The sequence below is a fragment of the Erythranthe guttata genome, chromosome 14, assembly GCF_056151865.1.
Source record: "Erythranthe guttata isolate IM_541 chromosome 14, IM_541, whole genome shotgun sequence".
NCBI classification, from domain to species: domain Eukaryota; kingdom Viridiplantae; phylum Streptophyta; class Magnoliopsida; order Lamiales; family Phrymaceae; genus Erythranthe; species Erythranthe guttata.
The window spans coordinates 203,378-219,448 of record NC_142546.1 but is presented as its reverse complement, the minus strand read 5'-3'; the positions used below and the strand labels follow the sequence as shown (position 1 = coordinate 219,448).

At 35.8% G+C, this 16,071-nt stretch overlaps 7 protein-coding genes across 8 annotated transcripts; 5 read left to right on the top strand and 2 right to left on the bottom strand.

Annotated features, from left to right (window-relative positions):
* Nucleotides 1–300: 300 nt before the first annotated feature.
* Nucleotides 301–1,772, top strand: LOC105962388 (outer envelope pore protein 16-2, chloroplastic). The gene is made up of 6 exons (XM_012986694.2): nt 301–488; nt 751–802; nt 916–984; nt 1,101–1,166; nt 1,271–1,338; nt 1,449–1,772. The coding sequence occupies exons 1-6, from the start codon at nt 369–371 to the stop codon at nt 1,590–1,592; spliced, it is 519 nt and encodes a 172-aa protein (XP_012842148.2). The 5' UTR covers nt 301–368; the 3' UTR covers nt 1,593–1,772.
* A 795-nt stretch (nt 1,773–2,567) lies between these two features.
* On the top strand, nt 2,568–4,176 carry LOC105960732 (zinc knuckle (CCHC-type) family protein). 2 transcript variants are annotated; one of them, XM_012984941.2, is made up of 2 exons: nt 2,568–2,689; nt 3,155–4,176. In XM_012984941.2, exon 2 carries the CDS (start codon nt 3,162–3,164, stop codon nt 3,954–3,956), a length of 795 nt encoding a protein of 264 aa, XP_012840395.2. In that variant the 5' UTR covers nt 2,568–2,689; nt 3,155–3,161; the 3' UTR covers nt 3,957–4,176. The 2 variants fall into 2 exon arrangements, with proteins under 2 accessions (XP_012840395.2, XP_088669645.1); XM_088813519.1 differs by having other exon boundaries at nt 2,679–2,814.
* A 1,176-nt stretch (nt 4,177–5,352) lies between these two features.
* NRPB9A (RNA polymerases M/15 Kd subunit) lies at nt 5,353–7,629 on the top strand. The gene is made up of 4 exons (XM_088814031.1): nt 5,353–5,532; nt 5,703–5,778; nt 6,826–6,984; nt 7,354–7,629. The coding sequence occupies exons 1-4, from the start codon at nt 5,504–5,506 to the stop codon at nt 7,432–7,434; spliced, it is 345 nt and encodes a 114-aa protein (XP_088670157.1). The 5' UTR covers nt 5,353–5,503; the 3' UTR covers nt 7,435–7,629.
* Nucleotides 7,630–8,547: 918 nt separating this feature from the next.
* SCPL50 (serine carboxypeptidase-like 50) lies at nt 8,548–10,368 on the top strand. Its single transcript, XM_012984923.2, has one exon. It carries the CDS (start codon nt 8,843–8,845, stop codon nt 10,196–10,198), a length of 1,356 nt encoding a protein of 451 aa, XP_012840377.2. The 5' UTR covers nt 8,548–8,842; the 3' UTR covers nt 10,199–10,368.
* A 317-nt stretch (nt 10,369–10,685) lies between these two features.
* On the bottom strand, nt 10,686–12,020 carry LOC105962379 (heme oxygenase-like, multi-helical). The gene is made up of 3 exons (XM_012986682.2): nt 11,736–12,020; nt 11,290–11,507; nt 10,686–11,203 (listed from the first exon to the last, which is right to left on the bottom strand). The coding sequence occupies exons 1-3, from the start codon at nt 11,874–11,876 to the stop codon at nt 10,885–10,887; spliced, it is 678 nt and encodes a 225-aa protein (XP_012842136.1). The 5' UTR covers nt 11,877–12,020; the 3' UTR covers nt 10,686–10,884.
* Nucleotides 12,021–12,756: 736 nt separating this feature from the next.
* Nucleotides 12,757–13,617, bottom strand: LOC105962369 (putative pectinesterase/pectinesterase inhibitor 26). The gene has a single exon (XM_012986671.2). The coding sequence runs from the start codon at nt 13,498–13,500 to the stop codon at nt 12,958–12,960; it is 543 nt and encodes a 180-aa protein (XP_012842125.1). The 5' UTR covers nt 13,501–13,617; the 3' UTR covers nt 12,757–12,957.
* Nucleotides 13,618–14,930: 1,313 nt separating this feature from the next.
* Nucleotides 14,931–15,954, top strand: LOC105962361 (inactive protein RESTRICTED TEV MOVEMENT 1-like). The gene is made up of 2 exons (XM_012986662.2): nt 14,931–15,219; nt 15,375–15,954. The coding sequence occupies exons 1-2, from the start codon at nt 15,010–15,012 to the stop codon at nt 15,735–15,737; spliced, it is 573 nt and encodes a 190-aa protein (XP_012842116.1). The 5' UTR covers nt 14,931–15,009; the 3' UTR covers nt 15,738–15,954.
* The last annotated feature ends 117 nt before the right edge of the window (nt 15,955–16,071 follow it).

Below are 16,071 nucleotides of genomic sequence, written 5' to 3'. Positions count from 1 at the left end.
TATGATTTGACTACAGTCTATAACTAAATAATAAGAATTAAATTTTAATTTTCTCTTAAAAGAACTATGGGTTCCTTTTTTAGTGTTGGATCACGTAAAGAATTACTAATTTGAGGTCCAAATGTCCGAGAAGGAGTTTTGGCCCAAAGAGAAGCGCCACCGTTAGCCACATTTGATTCGAAAATAGCGCCACGAAGTTTGCAAGCCAACGGACGCGTGTGCATGAAGAGGACACGTGTCAGCTTCCCACCTGCTCTGTTTTTTTCTTACAAATTCTGTGTGTCACACACTAGCACTCTTGTTCCTGTTTTGTTCCAAGAAAGAAAAAAAGAAAAAAAGAGGAAAATAAATAAATAATAAATTTGAAAATGAGTTTGGAGAAGCGTTCGTTGATTGATGAGCTGAGTAGCTTTGACAGCGGCGGGTTCTTAGATCTGGGTCACCCTCTTCTTAATCGCATGGCCGAAAGCTTCACTAAAGCTGCTGGGGTATTATTTCTTTTTTTTAATTTTCTTTCCTTCCCCCTATTAATTTAATTTCATCATTTTTTTCTTATTATTATTATTATTATTATTATTATTATTATTATTATTATTATTATTATTATTTGACGCTAATTTTGATTATGTGATGTATTTGTAATTGAAATAGCTTACTTTGATCTGACTAATGATATTGAGGATTTGATGTAGTAATATTTGATATGATTTTGTTGAATTAATTAAATTGATTGATTATTCGCATTGGCAGATTGGAGCTATTCAAGCAGTTTCTCGCGAAGCCTATTTTACAGCTGTCGAAAGTGGGTTCGCCGATCCGACAACTTACTTCGATAATTTTTTTCTTTCAAGAATAGACAAGTGTATGTTTGAGTTTTTTGGGGGTTGATGAATGAATGAATGAATGAAAAATCAGGTGGGAGTGGAAGCAGCACTTCTGAGAATGGAGCCTCCAAGAAGCACCATCACTTTCCAGATCTTAGAGGTACCTACCTACATTATCTAATTTTATTACAAAACTTTAATTTAATTAGTAACAATAAAGTTATGATTATTATATATATTAACCATGCATGTCAAATGTCTTTTAATTGTCTGCAGGAGAAAATAACAGAAAGTCAGTTGAGGCTCTTGTTAAGAGCACTGGCAAAGAATCTATGCAATGGGGTACTTAATTAATTAACCTTCTAACTCCTAATTAATTAGCCATTATATTTATTAATTGATTTCTTAGTGAGTAATTAAAGCATATTTTTTGTTAATGCATGCAGGTCTAGCAGCAGGAGTGTATTCCGGCCTTACATACGGCTTGAAAGAGGCAAGAGGCGTTCACGATTGGGTAATATATATATTGTTTTTAATCTTGATTAAAATTAATTCAGTTCGGCGTGTTTCTTATTACTTGTGTTGATAACGAACATTCATGTTTGATTGAATTTGGTGGTGCAGAAGAATAGTGCATTGGCTGGAGCAATAACAGGGGCGGCATTGGCATTGACTTCAGAGGACCACTCGCACGAGCAGGTGGTGCAGTGTGCTATGACCGGAGCTGCAATCTCCACTGCCGCTAATCTTCTCACCGGAATATTCTAAGCTTTCGTAAATTGTACTATTTAAATTCTAGCACTTTCATGTGTTTGTTTTTTGTTCTGTTTTAACTTTTAGGATTCCTTGTGTAGAAAAGATCTTGTTATCGCCTGAAGCTGTTTTTGCCCGATTTTTGGGATCTCGTTTTTATTTAGTTTTGGAAAATATGTGTTCTTGCATGATCAATTTTGATTCACTAACTAGTATATATCATCTCGATTAAAGTGATCAAATTGGCAAAGTGAGTTGACTAAGAATTTTGTTACGAAAATGGAAGGGAACTTGGTTGGTTGGTTACTTGCAACAAGAATGTGGAGTCCAATATTGATAAGCTCATGTGTTTAGCTTGTTATTTGGACTATCTAACAAAATACGCGAGCTCAATTATTTCGATTCCTCCGATGGACTTGGATTTGTTTGTTTGTCGTATAAGATCTCGTTCGTTTGCCATTACCAGGATAAACCACTATAAGGTCAAAGAGTAAGTAATATGTTCGTTTGGTTCAATTCAATTTAGGTTGGACTAGCAATAAAATTTGAGACCCGCAATTAAATATTACTATTTCATAAAATTAGTACTAATTAAAAAAAAAAAAAAAAAAAAAAAAACTTTATCCTATTACTACAAAATATAATATTTTTCTTGCTATTCTATTGCGAAATGATGTAAAATATTAAATTTTGACACATTTAATATTAGATGGAATCCGAAAAACCGAACATCTTAATTTTTAGTTTTTACCGACTAATTAATTAACTAATAGGTAATAAAATTGTCTAGCTTTTTTTTTTTTGTAATGAAGGAATCCTCAGTCAATCGTATAGGTGAGTGTATTGGATAGATTTACACTCGTGTAATAGATAATAAAATTTGTCTAGTTAATTTTAATTCAATCTAAACCATATTTAATTCGAAATATTTAGGAGGTTAGTTGGAATTATTGAAAAGTAGTGGACCCCCAAAAAAACGTTTATAGAAACTCGGGGTCACAAATATAATAAACGCAGAATTATATATGATCTCTTATTTTCGCGTCGATTAAGTAGATTTCTTTTAGGTTTTAGTTTCCCATATCGCAACCACACTCGGGTGGAGGAAGAAGGTATGAACTTTGCCCTAGATTCCGTCTCTGCGTTTCTCTCAAAAATTTGATGTGATTTATAATTGCTGTATTGTTTCTCTGAATATTGGCGAGATCTGATTTACGCGTTGGTATTCGATTGATCGGTGTGTATATTTTCATAGTTTTTCTTTTCCAATTGAATTCTTCTCCCGTTTAATGAAATACTGTGTTTATGGAAGTAGATAGAAGAAATCCCTAATTAATTGTTTAGATTCGGTGTAATTCTGTGTGGGGGGGGGGTTTTGTTCAAATTTAGGGTTAAGAAAAGTAATTTAACAGGATTTGGGGATTTTTTAAAATTGAGCTCGCCTATTAGTTACTTGGGCTAAGTTACTTGTGTAACATGATTCATTCTTTTAGAGATTTGTAATGTCTAAAATTTTAGTTTGTATGTTTATTTCGTGGGAACTGTTACTAAACAACTCTTTATGTTTCCATTGATAGTTTGACCATGTCGAGCAACAAAGATGACGGTGCAGCAGACAGAATCAAAGCGGCCGCTCTAACCGCCGCCAAGGGTCTGAGCCGCGCCCAGGCTGAGCGAGCAGCCACCGCCGCTGCTCGTAATGTGAACGCGTACGGGCAGAAGGAAGAGGGCCCCAGCAGATGGCAAGAGAGGAAAGAAGCCAAGAGGCAGATGTACCTAATGAGTACCGAAAAGCAAGTCCGATTGGGCGAAAGAAAAGACACCAAGAACTCAGCTCCAACACTCGGTGCATCTTCACAATGCCAAAAGTGCTACCAAACAGGGCACTGGACTTACGAGTGCAAGAACGAGAGGGTTTACATTTCGAGACCATCTCGCACACAGCAACTGAAGAACCCGAAACTTAGAATGAAGGTTTCCATTTCGTATGATTTGGACAACCCCGATATACCAGTAGAGGATAAGAGTGAGAAAAAGCGCGAAAAAAAGAAGAGTAAAAAGAAGCACAAGTCCGGGACTAAGTCGGATAATGACAGCGAGGCTTCGGTTTTCGAATCGGACAGTGATCGTTCGTCTGTTACAGGATCGGACGATGACTCTTCTGGAGAGAGTGAGTCGAGCTATAGTTCTTCGACTGATTCGGAAGAGGAGAGGAGGAGAAAGAGGAAGAGTAAGAAACAGAAACAGAGGAGGAGAAGCCATCGTAGAAGCAGCTCTTCGTCTGAATCTTCCGAGTCGGAGTCTGATTCGGATTCTGATTCTGATGGTAAGAGCCGTCGGAGAAAGGGCAAGAGTAAGAGGCATGGTAGAAAGCACTGAGACAAGGTGCAATGAAAGTCGAAATTGTGGTGTTACGACATGGTGTAACTCTTTAGGATGTCTTGTTTTTAAATGAGTTTGTTTAGTACGTTGAAGGGAAGTATTTGACGAGGCCTAAAACTCTGTAGGAGATTGCGTTTTCGATAATTTTGTTTGTAATGTGTTTCCTTGCAGTGTGATTGTTACATTGTTTACTTATGATTAGATTTTACCTTTGGTTTGTGCTCTTGTTGAATGCATTGAAGTTTGGTTTGTTACTGCACATTTTCCAGGTTAGGTTCAAGTGATTTGGTGTTTGTGTATTGCCTAATTTTAGCTGGAAGAGCATATTCCATATTTCATTAGTTTATGCGTCTTAATAATTTGTAATGTGGAAAAAATACAATCAATAAAATAATCAATTAATGAATTATTTCATTTGATTAGGCAAGAAATTTCAATGTAATGTCAATTGATAATTTTTCGTGGCTTTGAAAAGAGCAAGTGAATTCAAACTCACAAAACTAAATAATTTTATGGGTTAATTACGGCCACCTCTGAGTTATGGTTAAATTACGAAAACCCTCTCCTTTTTGGATAGTTATAGTCATCCTCTCAACTATGTATTATATTACGAAAATACCCCTCCATAGGTAAATTTAAGGATGTTAAATTGGTAAAACCTAACCGAACTGAATACACGATCTGGTTCGACAAATAACCGAATTATATAAAATTTATGTAAAAATATTTAAAAGGGGGACTTGCTATTTGCTGTTTGAAAATTGCTATTTGCGGTTTATAACAAAAAAACATTTTATCTCTCTAAAATCTCAAAACTTTCCAAAAAAATCCAAACCCCCCCCCCCCTCACAACGCGTAAAAGTCCAACTTAGGCGTGCAAGCTGCATTTTGGCGTCTAGTGCAAATTTTTTTTTTTTTTTAATTGAACGCCCAAGGCGTGTACGAACGCCCGGGAACGGGCGTTCGTACACGCCTTGGGCGCCTATCTTGGGCGTTCCAACATGTTTTTGCGAAAAAAAAGCCCTACAAATCGATTTGTAGGGTTTTTTTAACATGAAATTGGTTCCGTAATCGACCTATCTAATGCATATTACACATAAAAGAGTCGAAATTACATCAAAAAATCGAAGCCCAACCCTTATTCAAGCTTGATTTCGAATTTTCGAATTTTTTTTTTTTTGCTATTGGTAGTTTGGGGGGTTTTGGATTTTTTTGAAAAGTTTTGTGGGGTTTTTTTATAAACTGCAAATAGCAATTTTCTAACCGTAAATAACATTTCATTTAAAAGGAGGGGTGGCAAACAATTTTTTTTTCTTTTCGTAATTTGACCATAATTCAGGGGTGGTAGTAATATGCCCATAATTTAATTGTGAGTTGATTGTTGGGTTTCTTCAAAAGACAATCTTGGGCCCAATAATGATGGCCCAAGACTTCATCGTCTGCAGCTGAGTTCAAAATCCAAGGTCGAACTCTGCGAGTGGGAAAAAAACACACACACACACACACAAGAGACGCTCTCTTGAAATTCTCCTAAATTCGCAAACATGAGTACCATGAAATTTTGCCGCGAATGGTTTGTATTTTTGGTTTTTCTTTATTTATTTATTTAAATATGAACTTGTGTGAAAATTTATGTGTGTAATGTATGCTCAAGCTTTTGTTTTCCATTTCCGTTATTTTAATTTTCTATCTTTGGATTCCGAAGATTGAGCTAATAGTTTGTTTGTGTTTGTGTATGAGCAGCAACAATATTTTGTACCCAAAGGAAGACAAGGATCAGAAGATTCTGCTTTATGGTTGCCGCAATTGCGATCATCAGGTACCATTCCTTTTTTCATTTTTGTTCTTTATCTAATTTCTTACCTTTTCTTTTTCTTTTTTTTGTGTGTGGGTATTTTAATTTTGTAAGGGGGATGGGTTGTAATGCTGAGGGTTTAATTAGGGTTTAACAACGTTCATATTTAGGTCATTACTAATTTAATTGTTGGAGTTCTGATTTGGGTATTTGTTCATGACTTTGAGAGTGCTTTGGAGGTTGAGGATTGTATGTATAGATATAGGGATTGGGAGTGTTGCTAGAATTATAATTTTGTATCTATGTTACCAACTACACCAAGTTAGTGTTGTAAATTTGTTTGTTAATATAAATCCGAAATTACGAGCAAGTGAACTGGATCTGAGAGTTAAGAAGGACAAATAGTATTCGAAAAAAAACTACTCAATTTTCTCTAGTAGATTACGGATGTTTCCGATTTATGCTGTGTTATCTAATGCGTGTTATCTAATGCAGTGTCTCAGAAACTAGTTGAATCCCAAACATCGTATGGCTGGTCAATCAGTCAAGAAGTAATGAAAACATGTTGTACCAATTTTGGCTGTTTCGTATTTTTCTCTTTTTCTCTTGAAAACTTTTTAAAATTTCAAATTCTGAAAAGTTCAAGAAAGATGTTCCGAATAATTTGACATTCAAACGGTTATCATTATTTTTTTCCTTTTTCATGTCATCTTGGTCTCATTTTTTGTTTCTAATTCCATCTTCATTTTGTGTCATTTAATCAATCTCATTTTTATTTTTAACTCAAATTTAGCCCGTTATGACTTCCTGTTCGAACCACTTATGATAATAGCTAGACTGGTTTGACCACCACTCCAGTTCTAAGAGCGCTGCTCTAAATTATCCTCTATGAAATCAAGAAAATAGTCTTTGCTATATTATATGATGTTTCCTTTCGCTCTCTCCCTATTTTGTATCATTCCTTGTTGAATTGAACCTGCTGCTTCTATAAAGCTGTCTTTTTATGTTATAACTTACTTCTTGCTTATTTCCCAATGATGAAAAGCTCCCGACTTTTGGATTGACTTGCAGGAGGTTGCTGAAAACAACTGTGTGTACAGAAACGAGATACATCATTCTGTTGGAGAGCGCACCCAAGTCTTGCAAGATGTTGCTGCTGATCCAACGCTACCTCGTACTAAATCTGTGCGCTGTGCCAACTGTGGTCATGGAGAAGCTGTTTTCTTTCAGGTAATTTTTTTTTTGCTGTCTCCTTAGATACTTTTAGAAGAGAGGAATTCTAGAATTATATATAAGAGGAAATGAACTACAGTATTAATATCGACAACCCCGTATTTTTCCGGACATTCTCAAGAAAGCCATGCGTTATATCCAAATATACGATACAGTAGAAGCTCCCAACACATTCTTGAATCTACTCTTTATCTTCCACTTGTTTGAGACTCGTTTATCGCGTCCAAAGACAAATCCAGTAGCATAAAATATGTGAACATGTAAAATTACGCAATATTGGTTCTATGTGAACTTCTCGTATATCTGAAGATGGGCAACAAATTTACATAATTTTTATCTTCTTTCTTGTTCCGATTTATCGTACAGGCAACTGCTAGGGGAGAAGAAGGAATGACTCTGTTCTTCGTTTGCTGTAATCCGAATTGTGGGCATCGTTGGAGGGATTGAAAAACTGCATTTTTATGCAACGTAATACAGTGGATAAAGCTGACCATGTAACTCGACTTGTAGACTGCATCATTGTGACTCGTTAAATTCCCTTGTTGGATTCGTATTACCATGTATGTTTGTTTCTTCTGTTAATCGAATGTTTTCAGGACCAACTATTTTTCGACTCATTATAATGTTTTGCTGGAGAAAGAACCGATGCCCGGTATCTAGGTTTGTTGTCGGTTTTTCGATGGTTGTTACATTACATGCAAATTACATACGATGTCAATGGTTGTCAAAGATTCAAATCTTGTTGCAAATAGAAAGGGCTGAATACAGTTTGCACCCTTAAACTATAATGGTGGTAACACTTACCCCCTTAAAGTTACAAAAATGAACACTTACCCCCCTCATTAATGAATTTAAAGGTATAACTTTGACTTTGAATGATGTGGTATTTTTTCTTCCCAAATTGTCCTTCTAGCCATTAAATAAATAATGAATATGTAATAATAAAAAATTCGGCAACTTTGCCAAAACTTAATTTTATTATTTCAATATTGTAAATCTATGAATGAAAAAAATTGAATTTTAGTTTATTTTTGTTTTACCTTGTGTTCATTTGTAGCTAATAAAAGTTAACGATTATTCGAATTTTAAGTATAATTTTATAGTTTATATAGTTATTTTAATGCGTATATGACTCTAATATAATCATCTCACTTTTTACTTGGAGAATCACAAAATGTATTCAAAAGTTAATAAGAAATTATAATTTAAACGTCTAAATATTTAAATATTATTTTATTAAAATTTATATTTAAGTAACTTAAATAAATTTTCAAATCAATAATTATTATAAAAAAATTGGTCATTTAAGTCTTGAATATTTTTTTCTCGCGAATGTTTAACGTATTTTATATATTTTTTAAAATATTGAGATTTTTATTTATATTAGGGTCTATAGTAATTAAAATGTGGATTTAAACATAAATCAAAATATTTTTTTAATAATTATTATATTTTATAAATTTTAGTTTTTGAAATATTATTGAAACTATTTTATTATATATGCATCAATATAATAGCTGGAAGGACAATTTGGGAAGAAAAAATGCCACATCATTCAAAGTCAAAGTTTTATCATTAAATTCATTAATGAGGGGGGTAAGTGTTACATTTGTAACTTTAAGGGGGTAAGTGTTACCACCCCTATAGTTTAAGGGTGCAAAGTGTATTTACCCCAATAGAAAAATAGTGGATTATAGAAAGAATCTAAAAAGAATTGGAAAAAAAAAATAAAATAAATTAGTGCATAGTTTGTATCACTTTATTATGTTATGAGTGGGAAAAAAAGGCAGATGTTGTTAAAGTTAGTTCCAAAAGTCTCCACCGATCACTCCGCACAAACCAAAACTCAGAGAAAATGGGATGTCCACTACGAAACGTCATCTTCTCCCTCATCATCATCATCGCCGCCGTCCTCCGCCACTCCGCCGCCACATCATCATACCCCAAAGAAGCCCTCCCCACCAAATCAGGCTACTTAACAGTCAACTCCACCACCGGCTCCGCCATTTTCTACACATATTACGAAGCTCAGACTACTTGTCACAACACCACCACCACCGAAACTCCGATCATAATCTGGCTACAAGGCGGGCCGGGCTGCTCATCCATGATAGCCAACTTATACGAGCTCGGGCCGTGGCTACTGAACCAAGACCTCTCCCTCCAACCCAACCCTGGTTCATGGAACAGAATCTTCGGCCTACTTTTTCTCGACAACCCAATCGGCACCGGATTCAGCGTCGCTAATTCACCTCAAGAAATACCCCAAAATCAGCACCAAGTAGCCAAACACCTCCTTACTGCAATCAAGAAATTCCTCGCCTTGGATGCTTCTTTCAAAACCAGGCCAATCTACATAACCGGTGAGAGCTATGCTGGGAAGTATCTGCCGGCACTTGGATACTACATTCTGAAAAAGAACTCTGTTTTGCCTGTCGAAAACAGAGTTAATTTACGCGGTGTTGCTATCGGAAACGGGCTCACCGATCCCGAAATTCAAGCATCCACTCACGCAGTGAACGCCTACAATTTGGGTCTGATAAACGAAAATCAGAAAACCCTTTTGGAGAAACTTCAGTTAGAAGCCGTCGAGTTAGTGAAAAACCGTAGTTGGAGCGAGGCGACCGATGCAAGAACTAGGGTTTTGAGGACACTATCGAATATGACCGGACTGGCCACTTTGTACGATTTCAGGAGACTTGTTCCTTACGAAGACGATTTAGTTGCTAAGTTTTTGAACAATGTGGAAGTGAAGAAGGCGTTGGGAGTTAACGAGTCTTTAGTGTTTGAGCTTTGTAGTGACGTGGTGGAGGAGGTTATGAAGGAGGATGTGATGAAGAGTGTGAGGTATATGGTGGAGTTTTTGGTGAAGAATACGAAGGTTTTGTTGTATCAAGGGCAGTGTGATTTGAGAGACGGTGTGGTATCGAGCTTGGCTTGGATGAAGAAGATGAAGTGGGAAGAGATAAACGGGTTTTTGGTGGCGGAGAGGAAAGTTTGGAGGGTGGAGGAAAAGCTAGCTGGCTACGTGCAGAAATGGAAGAGTTTGAGCCATGTTGTCGTGTTGAATGCCGGTCATCTTGTGCCTACTGATCAGCCTATTAATTCTCAAGTTATGTTGGAAGATTGGGTTTTGGAGAAGGGCTTGTTTGGTGATGAGAAAATTGAAGAGATGGTGATGATGCCTAGTGATTTTAGTGGTTCTGTCTGAGATTTTTGGTGCTACTTTTGTTGTAATAATTAGTGTAGAATTGATTAGTTATGAGTTGTGTGGATGGATGTTGATGGCTTGCTATTTGTGATTGAAATAGGAAGCTACATTATCAACGTCTGAAATACTAAATGTTGTTTCAGTTTTATCGATCATGTTTCGACTTCAAATGTGGTTTTGAAATTTTTTCAGTCTGAATTTGGCAATTACTCAAAATCCCAAATTTGTACCAAGTGTCCATTTATGCATAACTCTCTCACTCGAGATTCAATATGGCTGATTTAAATTGGATTAAAGAGCTAACTCAAAGGACTACAAATTTGATTTTTTGAAATGTGTCAAATTCAAACTGAAAAATGGTCAAAACTACATTTGAAGTTGAAATATTAACGATAAAATTGAATCGACATTTAGCATCTCGCTAAGAACATTAATGCTTGAATTCTCTCTTTCAAGGTTTAGAGTGTCAAATCTATGTTACACCCAGTGAAATATACTATCGGGTTGTATCTTTATCATTTAAACCGGTTAAAAGTTGCAAGAAAAGCTAACATATTTATGATGAACATATGTACAAGATCCTCCTCCACTCAGTGCATATACACAAAACACACAACACACACCAGATAAAAAGATCCAAGAAAGTAAGAGCATTTTATTACATTATTAAAATCTAGGATACCTTCTCAAACTGCCGCCCCACGGCTCATGTTCCAAAACTCGACTTCATGTTCGAGTATTTCCAACAAGTTGACCTCAGCTTTGGCCACCACTTCATCGGACGCTTTCTCCAAACGACGATTAGCTATGCTTTGAAGGGAACTGCAATACTGACCAAAACCGTCATTTCCCCATCGCTGACAAGTTTCTTTTAGTTCCTGTGGAGTTCTAGAACCTTCTTCTAAGCAGTGAGCGAAGCTCTCTCGATAAACAGTTTCGATTGCCCAGAACGCCGTTATTGCCTGAGTGTAATCCACTTCCGGACTCATTAACCTTTCCAAAAACCTACAAACACAATGCATTAATTACAGACTTCACAACATGATCAAGATTAAAGCAGAACCAAAAGAACATAAACTAAACTAAACTACCTGCAATAATTAAGGTTAGCCTGTTGAGGAACGACGCTGTCGAGAGCAACGGCCCATTTCGAAGCCTCGTTTTTGAACCACGAAACCTCGTCGTTCAAAGCAGAGATGCCGCCCAAAATGACATCTACATCTGCTTTGTCATCTGATTCCTTCCAAGCTTTGAGCAAAACACTAGCAACAAAAGGTACAAATGCTCTAACAAAAATGTAATCTTGCCCCTGCGTTTTATTATTTGACAAAGATGCCCTTGTCACATTCTCCCGCCAAAAAAAAATCTAGAAAAAATATTTTATACTAGGCTTGTTCAATGTTGCTAATATTAATAACTCAGGAAATTTTCTTACAATTCGATTAAAAAAAACATATTAAATGCAATTAAATTCACGAAGAAATTGAAGGCCGAAATAAGTAAAGAATCGATTTTTTTTTTCTCTTTTATTACTTACCAGCCACCGTTTGAAGGAAGAGATATCAACGGAACCGTCGCGGATTCCGAGAATGAAAGGGTGGCGGGTGGCTCCGACGTATAACAGACGGTGCTTCTTCAGCCACGTTACGGTAATCGCCGTTCTGTCGGTTCCCTCCATTTTTTTTCTCTCTCTAGACTCTCTCTCTCTCTCTCTCTGATTTGCAATTTTGTTCTCTGCTTAGTGTCGATTAGATATGTATCGAGAAAAGGGAAAAGGACAGATTGCACCGAGATGCAGAAAAGGGATTGTCTACTGTCACCCTCACTAAATTTTTTATCAGCTATGAACTCGTGTGATCAGTCCAGAAGCACGATTTTGTGATGGTGGAACCACGATTTTGTGATGGTGATTAATGATTATTATTATTATTATTATTAAATAATACGAATGCTCTACTTTTGAAATAATATTATTCATTTCGAATCAAGATTTCGATTTTTCTATTTTTCGGATTAAAAATTGAAAATACATATATGAAAATTGGATTCCCGAACAGATTTAAAAATTTGTAAATAATTTTGATTTTTTTCGAAAATTACATTCATAATATCATTGTTATTTATTATGTATTTTACATTGTTTTGATGAAAAAAAATGGAATTTTCGAATTCAGCAGCCGACCAGCAATTTTTCGAATTCATTGCAAATACTGTATCGGTGTATATCGGTGTATATATAGGCCAGCTATTTTTCGTAATTTCCGATCAAGAATTTCGATGCAAGTACATCGAAACAGAACATGTGCTTTTCGAGCTTTCTTTAATTATGTTTTATTGAAAGACTAGCTAGAATAACAGCCGCCCCTGTACTAACTGGATACATATGAATCCACAAACTATATGACAAATGATTTAGAAATATTATTATTCTGTGTGTGAAGTTTGTTCTTATACGATGAAAACAGCAGCTGATCAAGTGTGATAAATATATATTTATAATCAACACAAATGTAAATATATCATTATACACTTATGCAATGGGAAAAAACCAAACCAAATAAAAGCAACAAAACATAAACATATATATAGAAGGCCAAAAAATTACATTTATAACCTCCCGAATATGAAATTTATAATTCTGAAACTTATTTATTAAAAGCATGGTGACAAGTTTCTCACAACCTTTCTCTGCAGACAGCACAATGTGTAACACGAACTCGAAAAAAAAAAAAAGAAGCAACGGTTATTAGTTAAATGAATCAAAGCAAGAGCTCAGAAATAGCCAGACAATTGCTTGTCATATTAGTCAACATCTGAGCATAGCCGGTCAAGGGGGAAACGGCCCCCATGTCGTGAAACTCGTCCTCACAATCCCCAATCCAAGTCAAAATTCCGCTCAATTTAGCCCTAACCGTGCCCAAATCGTGCACGGAAAAGGAACCCAACGTCTCCTCGTAGTTGTCCACCACCGTCTCGTAGCCGTCCTTGCAGTCCTTGAGAGTGGACAGCACGTCCGGAGGGGTTCCGGGCTTCGCCGCAAGAGATTTCACGACGGCGTACGCGCTCTTAGCTAGGGTTTGGCCGGCCTTGACGGCGACTTCAAGGACGGTGTTTGCGTCGGCTTTGCCGCCCTTGAGAAGTGGTGTGACCGTCGAGAAGCAAAGAGCCGGGTGGTCTGTGTATTCGCATATCTTCTTCAGGTTTGGGTCCACGCCGATGAGATTTCTCGACCTTGCTGCGTCGATTGACACCAAAATGAAGAGGGATACGAAGAGCAGTTTGATGTTGGAATGGGGATCCATTTTTTTTTTCTTTTTTTATTTATTTATTTGGGATTGTGCTGTTTGCAGATAGTAAGAGAGAGAGGTGTGAGTTTGGATGAATTATGGTTTGGTTTTCATGTTTATATATACGGAGGTTTTGTGTGTGTGTGTGTGTGTGTGTGTGTTTTTTTAGGTAGTTGTGAGTGAAAATAGGATCACCACATGCTGCATTGCATTGCATTGCATGTGTTTAGGAAGAATTTTTCTTGTGGTGGTGGTGGTGGTTGGTTTTTGCTGTTAAGGTGGTTATGATTAGTTTGAACTTGCACGTGCTCATTTCTTTCTAGCACGTGTGGATCTTTATGAAAAAACAAGTTAGCCCATAAACTTGGAATGTTTGGGCTTGAGTTTGGGCCATGGTTCGCTGGAACGGTCGGAACGGCCGGAACGAAACGGGAACGGTGCCTTCCGGAAAGCGTAACCAAACCGTTCCACAACAAAAAAATTTGCCAAACGGCCGGAACACCGGGACATGGCAATAAATCGGAGTGGTCGCGGTTGTCACGGGTACCGAAATGGCATGAATCATCATAATTTACTTTTTCAGATTTCCAACGACGATTTAAAGATCTCAAACTATAATTTTTAACTTCTAATTAAAAGTTTTAAAAAATTACAATTAGCTCAAACACTTTAAATGTTGTTTGATTTGGTGCTAGGGAACATCTGTCATGATTATCAGTAGACTTTTTAAGTTTTCAAAATTTGCAATTTAGTTCAAATTGTTTTTTATTTCTCTTTAAGTAAAGAGATATTTTCATAACTTACATTTTCACCCTTAATTCTACTTTTCAAGGTTTAAAAAATTATTCTAAAATTAAAATTGGAGTTTTAATGATAGTTTGTATATTATTATACTGTAATGTTAATACTAAAAACTTATTGACATTAATTCTAATTTTTCGCATTTTAATTAAAATGTATCCGTTCCTGCCGCGACATTGCAACGGAACTGGAACGACAGTGTCCGCGACAATGCACTATTCCATTCCGACGAACCATGGTTTGGGCCCATATTTATTGGGCCTCGAAGTTAGATTACTTAAGGGCCTAAACCCATCAATATACCAATAATTATTGATTGATTTTAATTTTAATTTTAATTTAACTTTGAACCTTATCTTCTAGTTAAGGTACAGAATTGAAATATGATTATCGCACGATTTAAAAAAAAAAAGTAATGCTTTGCACTATGATGATTAGTTGTTATTAATTAATGTAAAATCTGCTGCCAGTAAACGTACAACCTGTTAAAAATGAGTGGCCAAATTAAAAGTTTATAATTACTTAATAATTAATGGGAAAGAAGCACGTACGTAGGTATATGGACTTCACGTTCATCAATAATTATCTTATCTCATCACCTATTTCATATATATTTTCCTACATATATATATAGACTACTTTATTTCATCAATTGTCATATCATACTATATATAAATTATCTTTTTTCCTATAGCTCGTAATTAATTAAAAATAAATAAAAAAATGAGCGATGTTACTACCAATATGATAAAGATAGGTCCAGCCGGAAGCAAGAATGGAACAGCTTGGGATGAAAAGGGACACAGCAAAATAGTTCAGATATTTGTTTCTCACGACGACGAAATCAATTCTCTTCAGTTCGAATATGCCGAGAATGGAACTCTCGTTTTGTCCGAAACTCATGGTACAAGTGAAGGCTATAGGTTTGATGTTGTAAGTTTTCTTTTTTTTTGCAAACACCACCTTAGTGTATAATTTGATCGGAATTTCCTATTCGGTTAAGACCCATTTAACTTATTTTATTTTATTTAAATGATTAATTTTCGTTACTTTGATCGGTTGTACACGTTTTTGACCGATTTTATCAGGTGAAACTAAAACATCCGGCGGAGTATATAACTTACATCAGTGGGTATAAGAGCTCAAACAACAACAATTTGTGTTCAGTTACATTTGGCACAAACCGTGGAGAATACGGTCCGTATGGCAAATTCACGGTCAATAAGGACAAAGATTTCATATTCCGACTCGGAGATGACCGTCAGTTTGGTGGATTTCACGGCACCGCTGACAATAACGGCGTCAGATCCATAGGTGTTTATCTCCAGCCAATCACGTCCTTGGATTACTTCCTCGACAAACTCGGTTATGCTAAGACGCAGCTTATTAGTACTACTAATAAGGATAATAATGGTGATAACTGGGAAATGCTAAGCGGCCTTCATGAATAATAATTAACAAATTATTATTATTATTTTTATTATTAATAATATTAATAATGTTCAACAACCAATTTTTGTATTTTTTGTATTTTTTTTGTATTTGCAATTGATGATGTAATAGGGCTTCCTTTTTCTTGTATTTGTACTTGATTTTATGTGTTGTTTGATTGATTTGGAGAATTGTCGGGAATAAAATTAAAAAAGTGAGACATTTGAGAATTTTGAACCGTAAATTTCTTTTAATTTAGTGAAATATTAAATTATCGAATTAATAATTACTAATTAGTACATTTTTACCGACTCGGGGCCGGAAAAAAAATATTATTTAAGCGATGTTATTAAT

Coding starts and splice junctions, on each gene's coding strand:
- LOC105962388 (XM_012986694.2), top strand. CDS start 369: ATGAGTTTGGAGAAGCGTTCGTTGATTGATGAGCTGAGTAGCTTTGAC. Junction 985..1,100: donor TCACTTTCCAGATCTTAGAG/GTACCTACCTAC, acceptor AATTGTCTGCAG/GAGAAAATAACAGAAAGTCA. Junction 1,339..1,448: donor CAAGAGGCGTTCACGATTGG/GTAATATATATA, acceptor TTGGTGGTGCAG/AAGAATAGTGCATTGGCTGG.
- LOC105960732 (XM_012984941.2), top strand. CDS start 3,162: ATGTCGAGCAACAAAGATGACGGTGCAGCAGACAGAATCAAAGCGGCC.
- NRPB9A (XM_088814031.1), top strand. CDS start 5,504: ATGAGTACCATGAAATTTTGCCGCGAATG. Junction 5,533..5,702: donor ATGAAATTTTGCCGCGAATG/GTTTGTATTTTT, acceptor GTGTATGAGCAG/CAACAATATTTTGTACCCAA. Junction 6,985..7,353: donor GAGAAGCTGTTTTCTTTCAG/GTAATTTTTTTT, acceptor TTTATCGTACAG/GCAACTGCTAGGGGAGAAGA.
- SCPL50 (XM_012984923.2), top strand. CDS start 8,843: ATGGGATGTCCACTACGAAACGTCATCTTCTCCCTCATCATCATCATC.
- LOC105962379 (XM_012986682.2), bottom strand. CDS start 11,876: ATGGAGGGAACCGACAGAACGGCGATTACCGTAACGTGGCTGAAGAAG. Junction 11,508..11,735: donor CTTCCTTCAAACGGTGGCTG/GTAAGTAATAAA, acceptor AATAAAACGCAG/GGGCAAGATTACATTTTTGT. Junction 11,204..11,289: donor GCTAACCTTAATTATTGCAG/GTAGTTTAGTTT, acceptor TTGTGTTTGTAG/GTTTTTGGAAAGGTTAATGA.
- LOC105962369 (XM_012986671.2), bottom strand. CDS start 13,500: ATGGATCCCCATTCCAACATCAAACTGCTCTTCGTATCCCTCTTCATT.
- LOC105962361 (XM_012986662.2), top strand. CDS start 15,010: ATGAGCGATGTTACTACCAATATGATAAAGATAGGTCCAGCCGGAAGC. Junction 15,220..15,374: donor AAGGCTATAGGTTTGATGTT/GTAAGTTTTCTT, acceptor CGATTTTATCAG/GTGAAACTAAAACATCCGGC.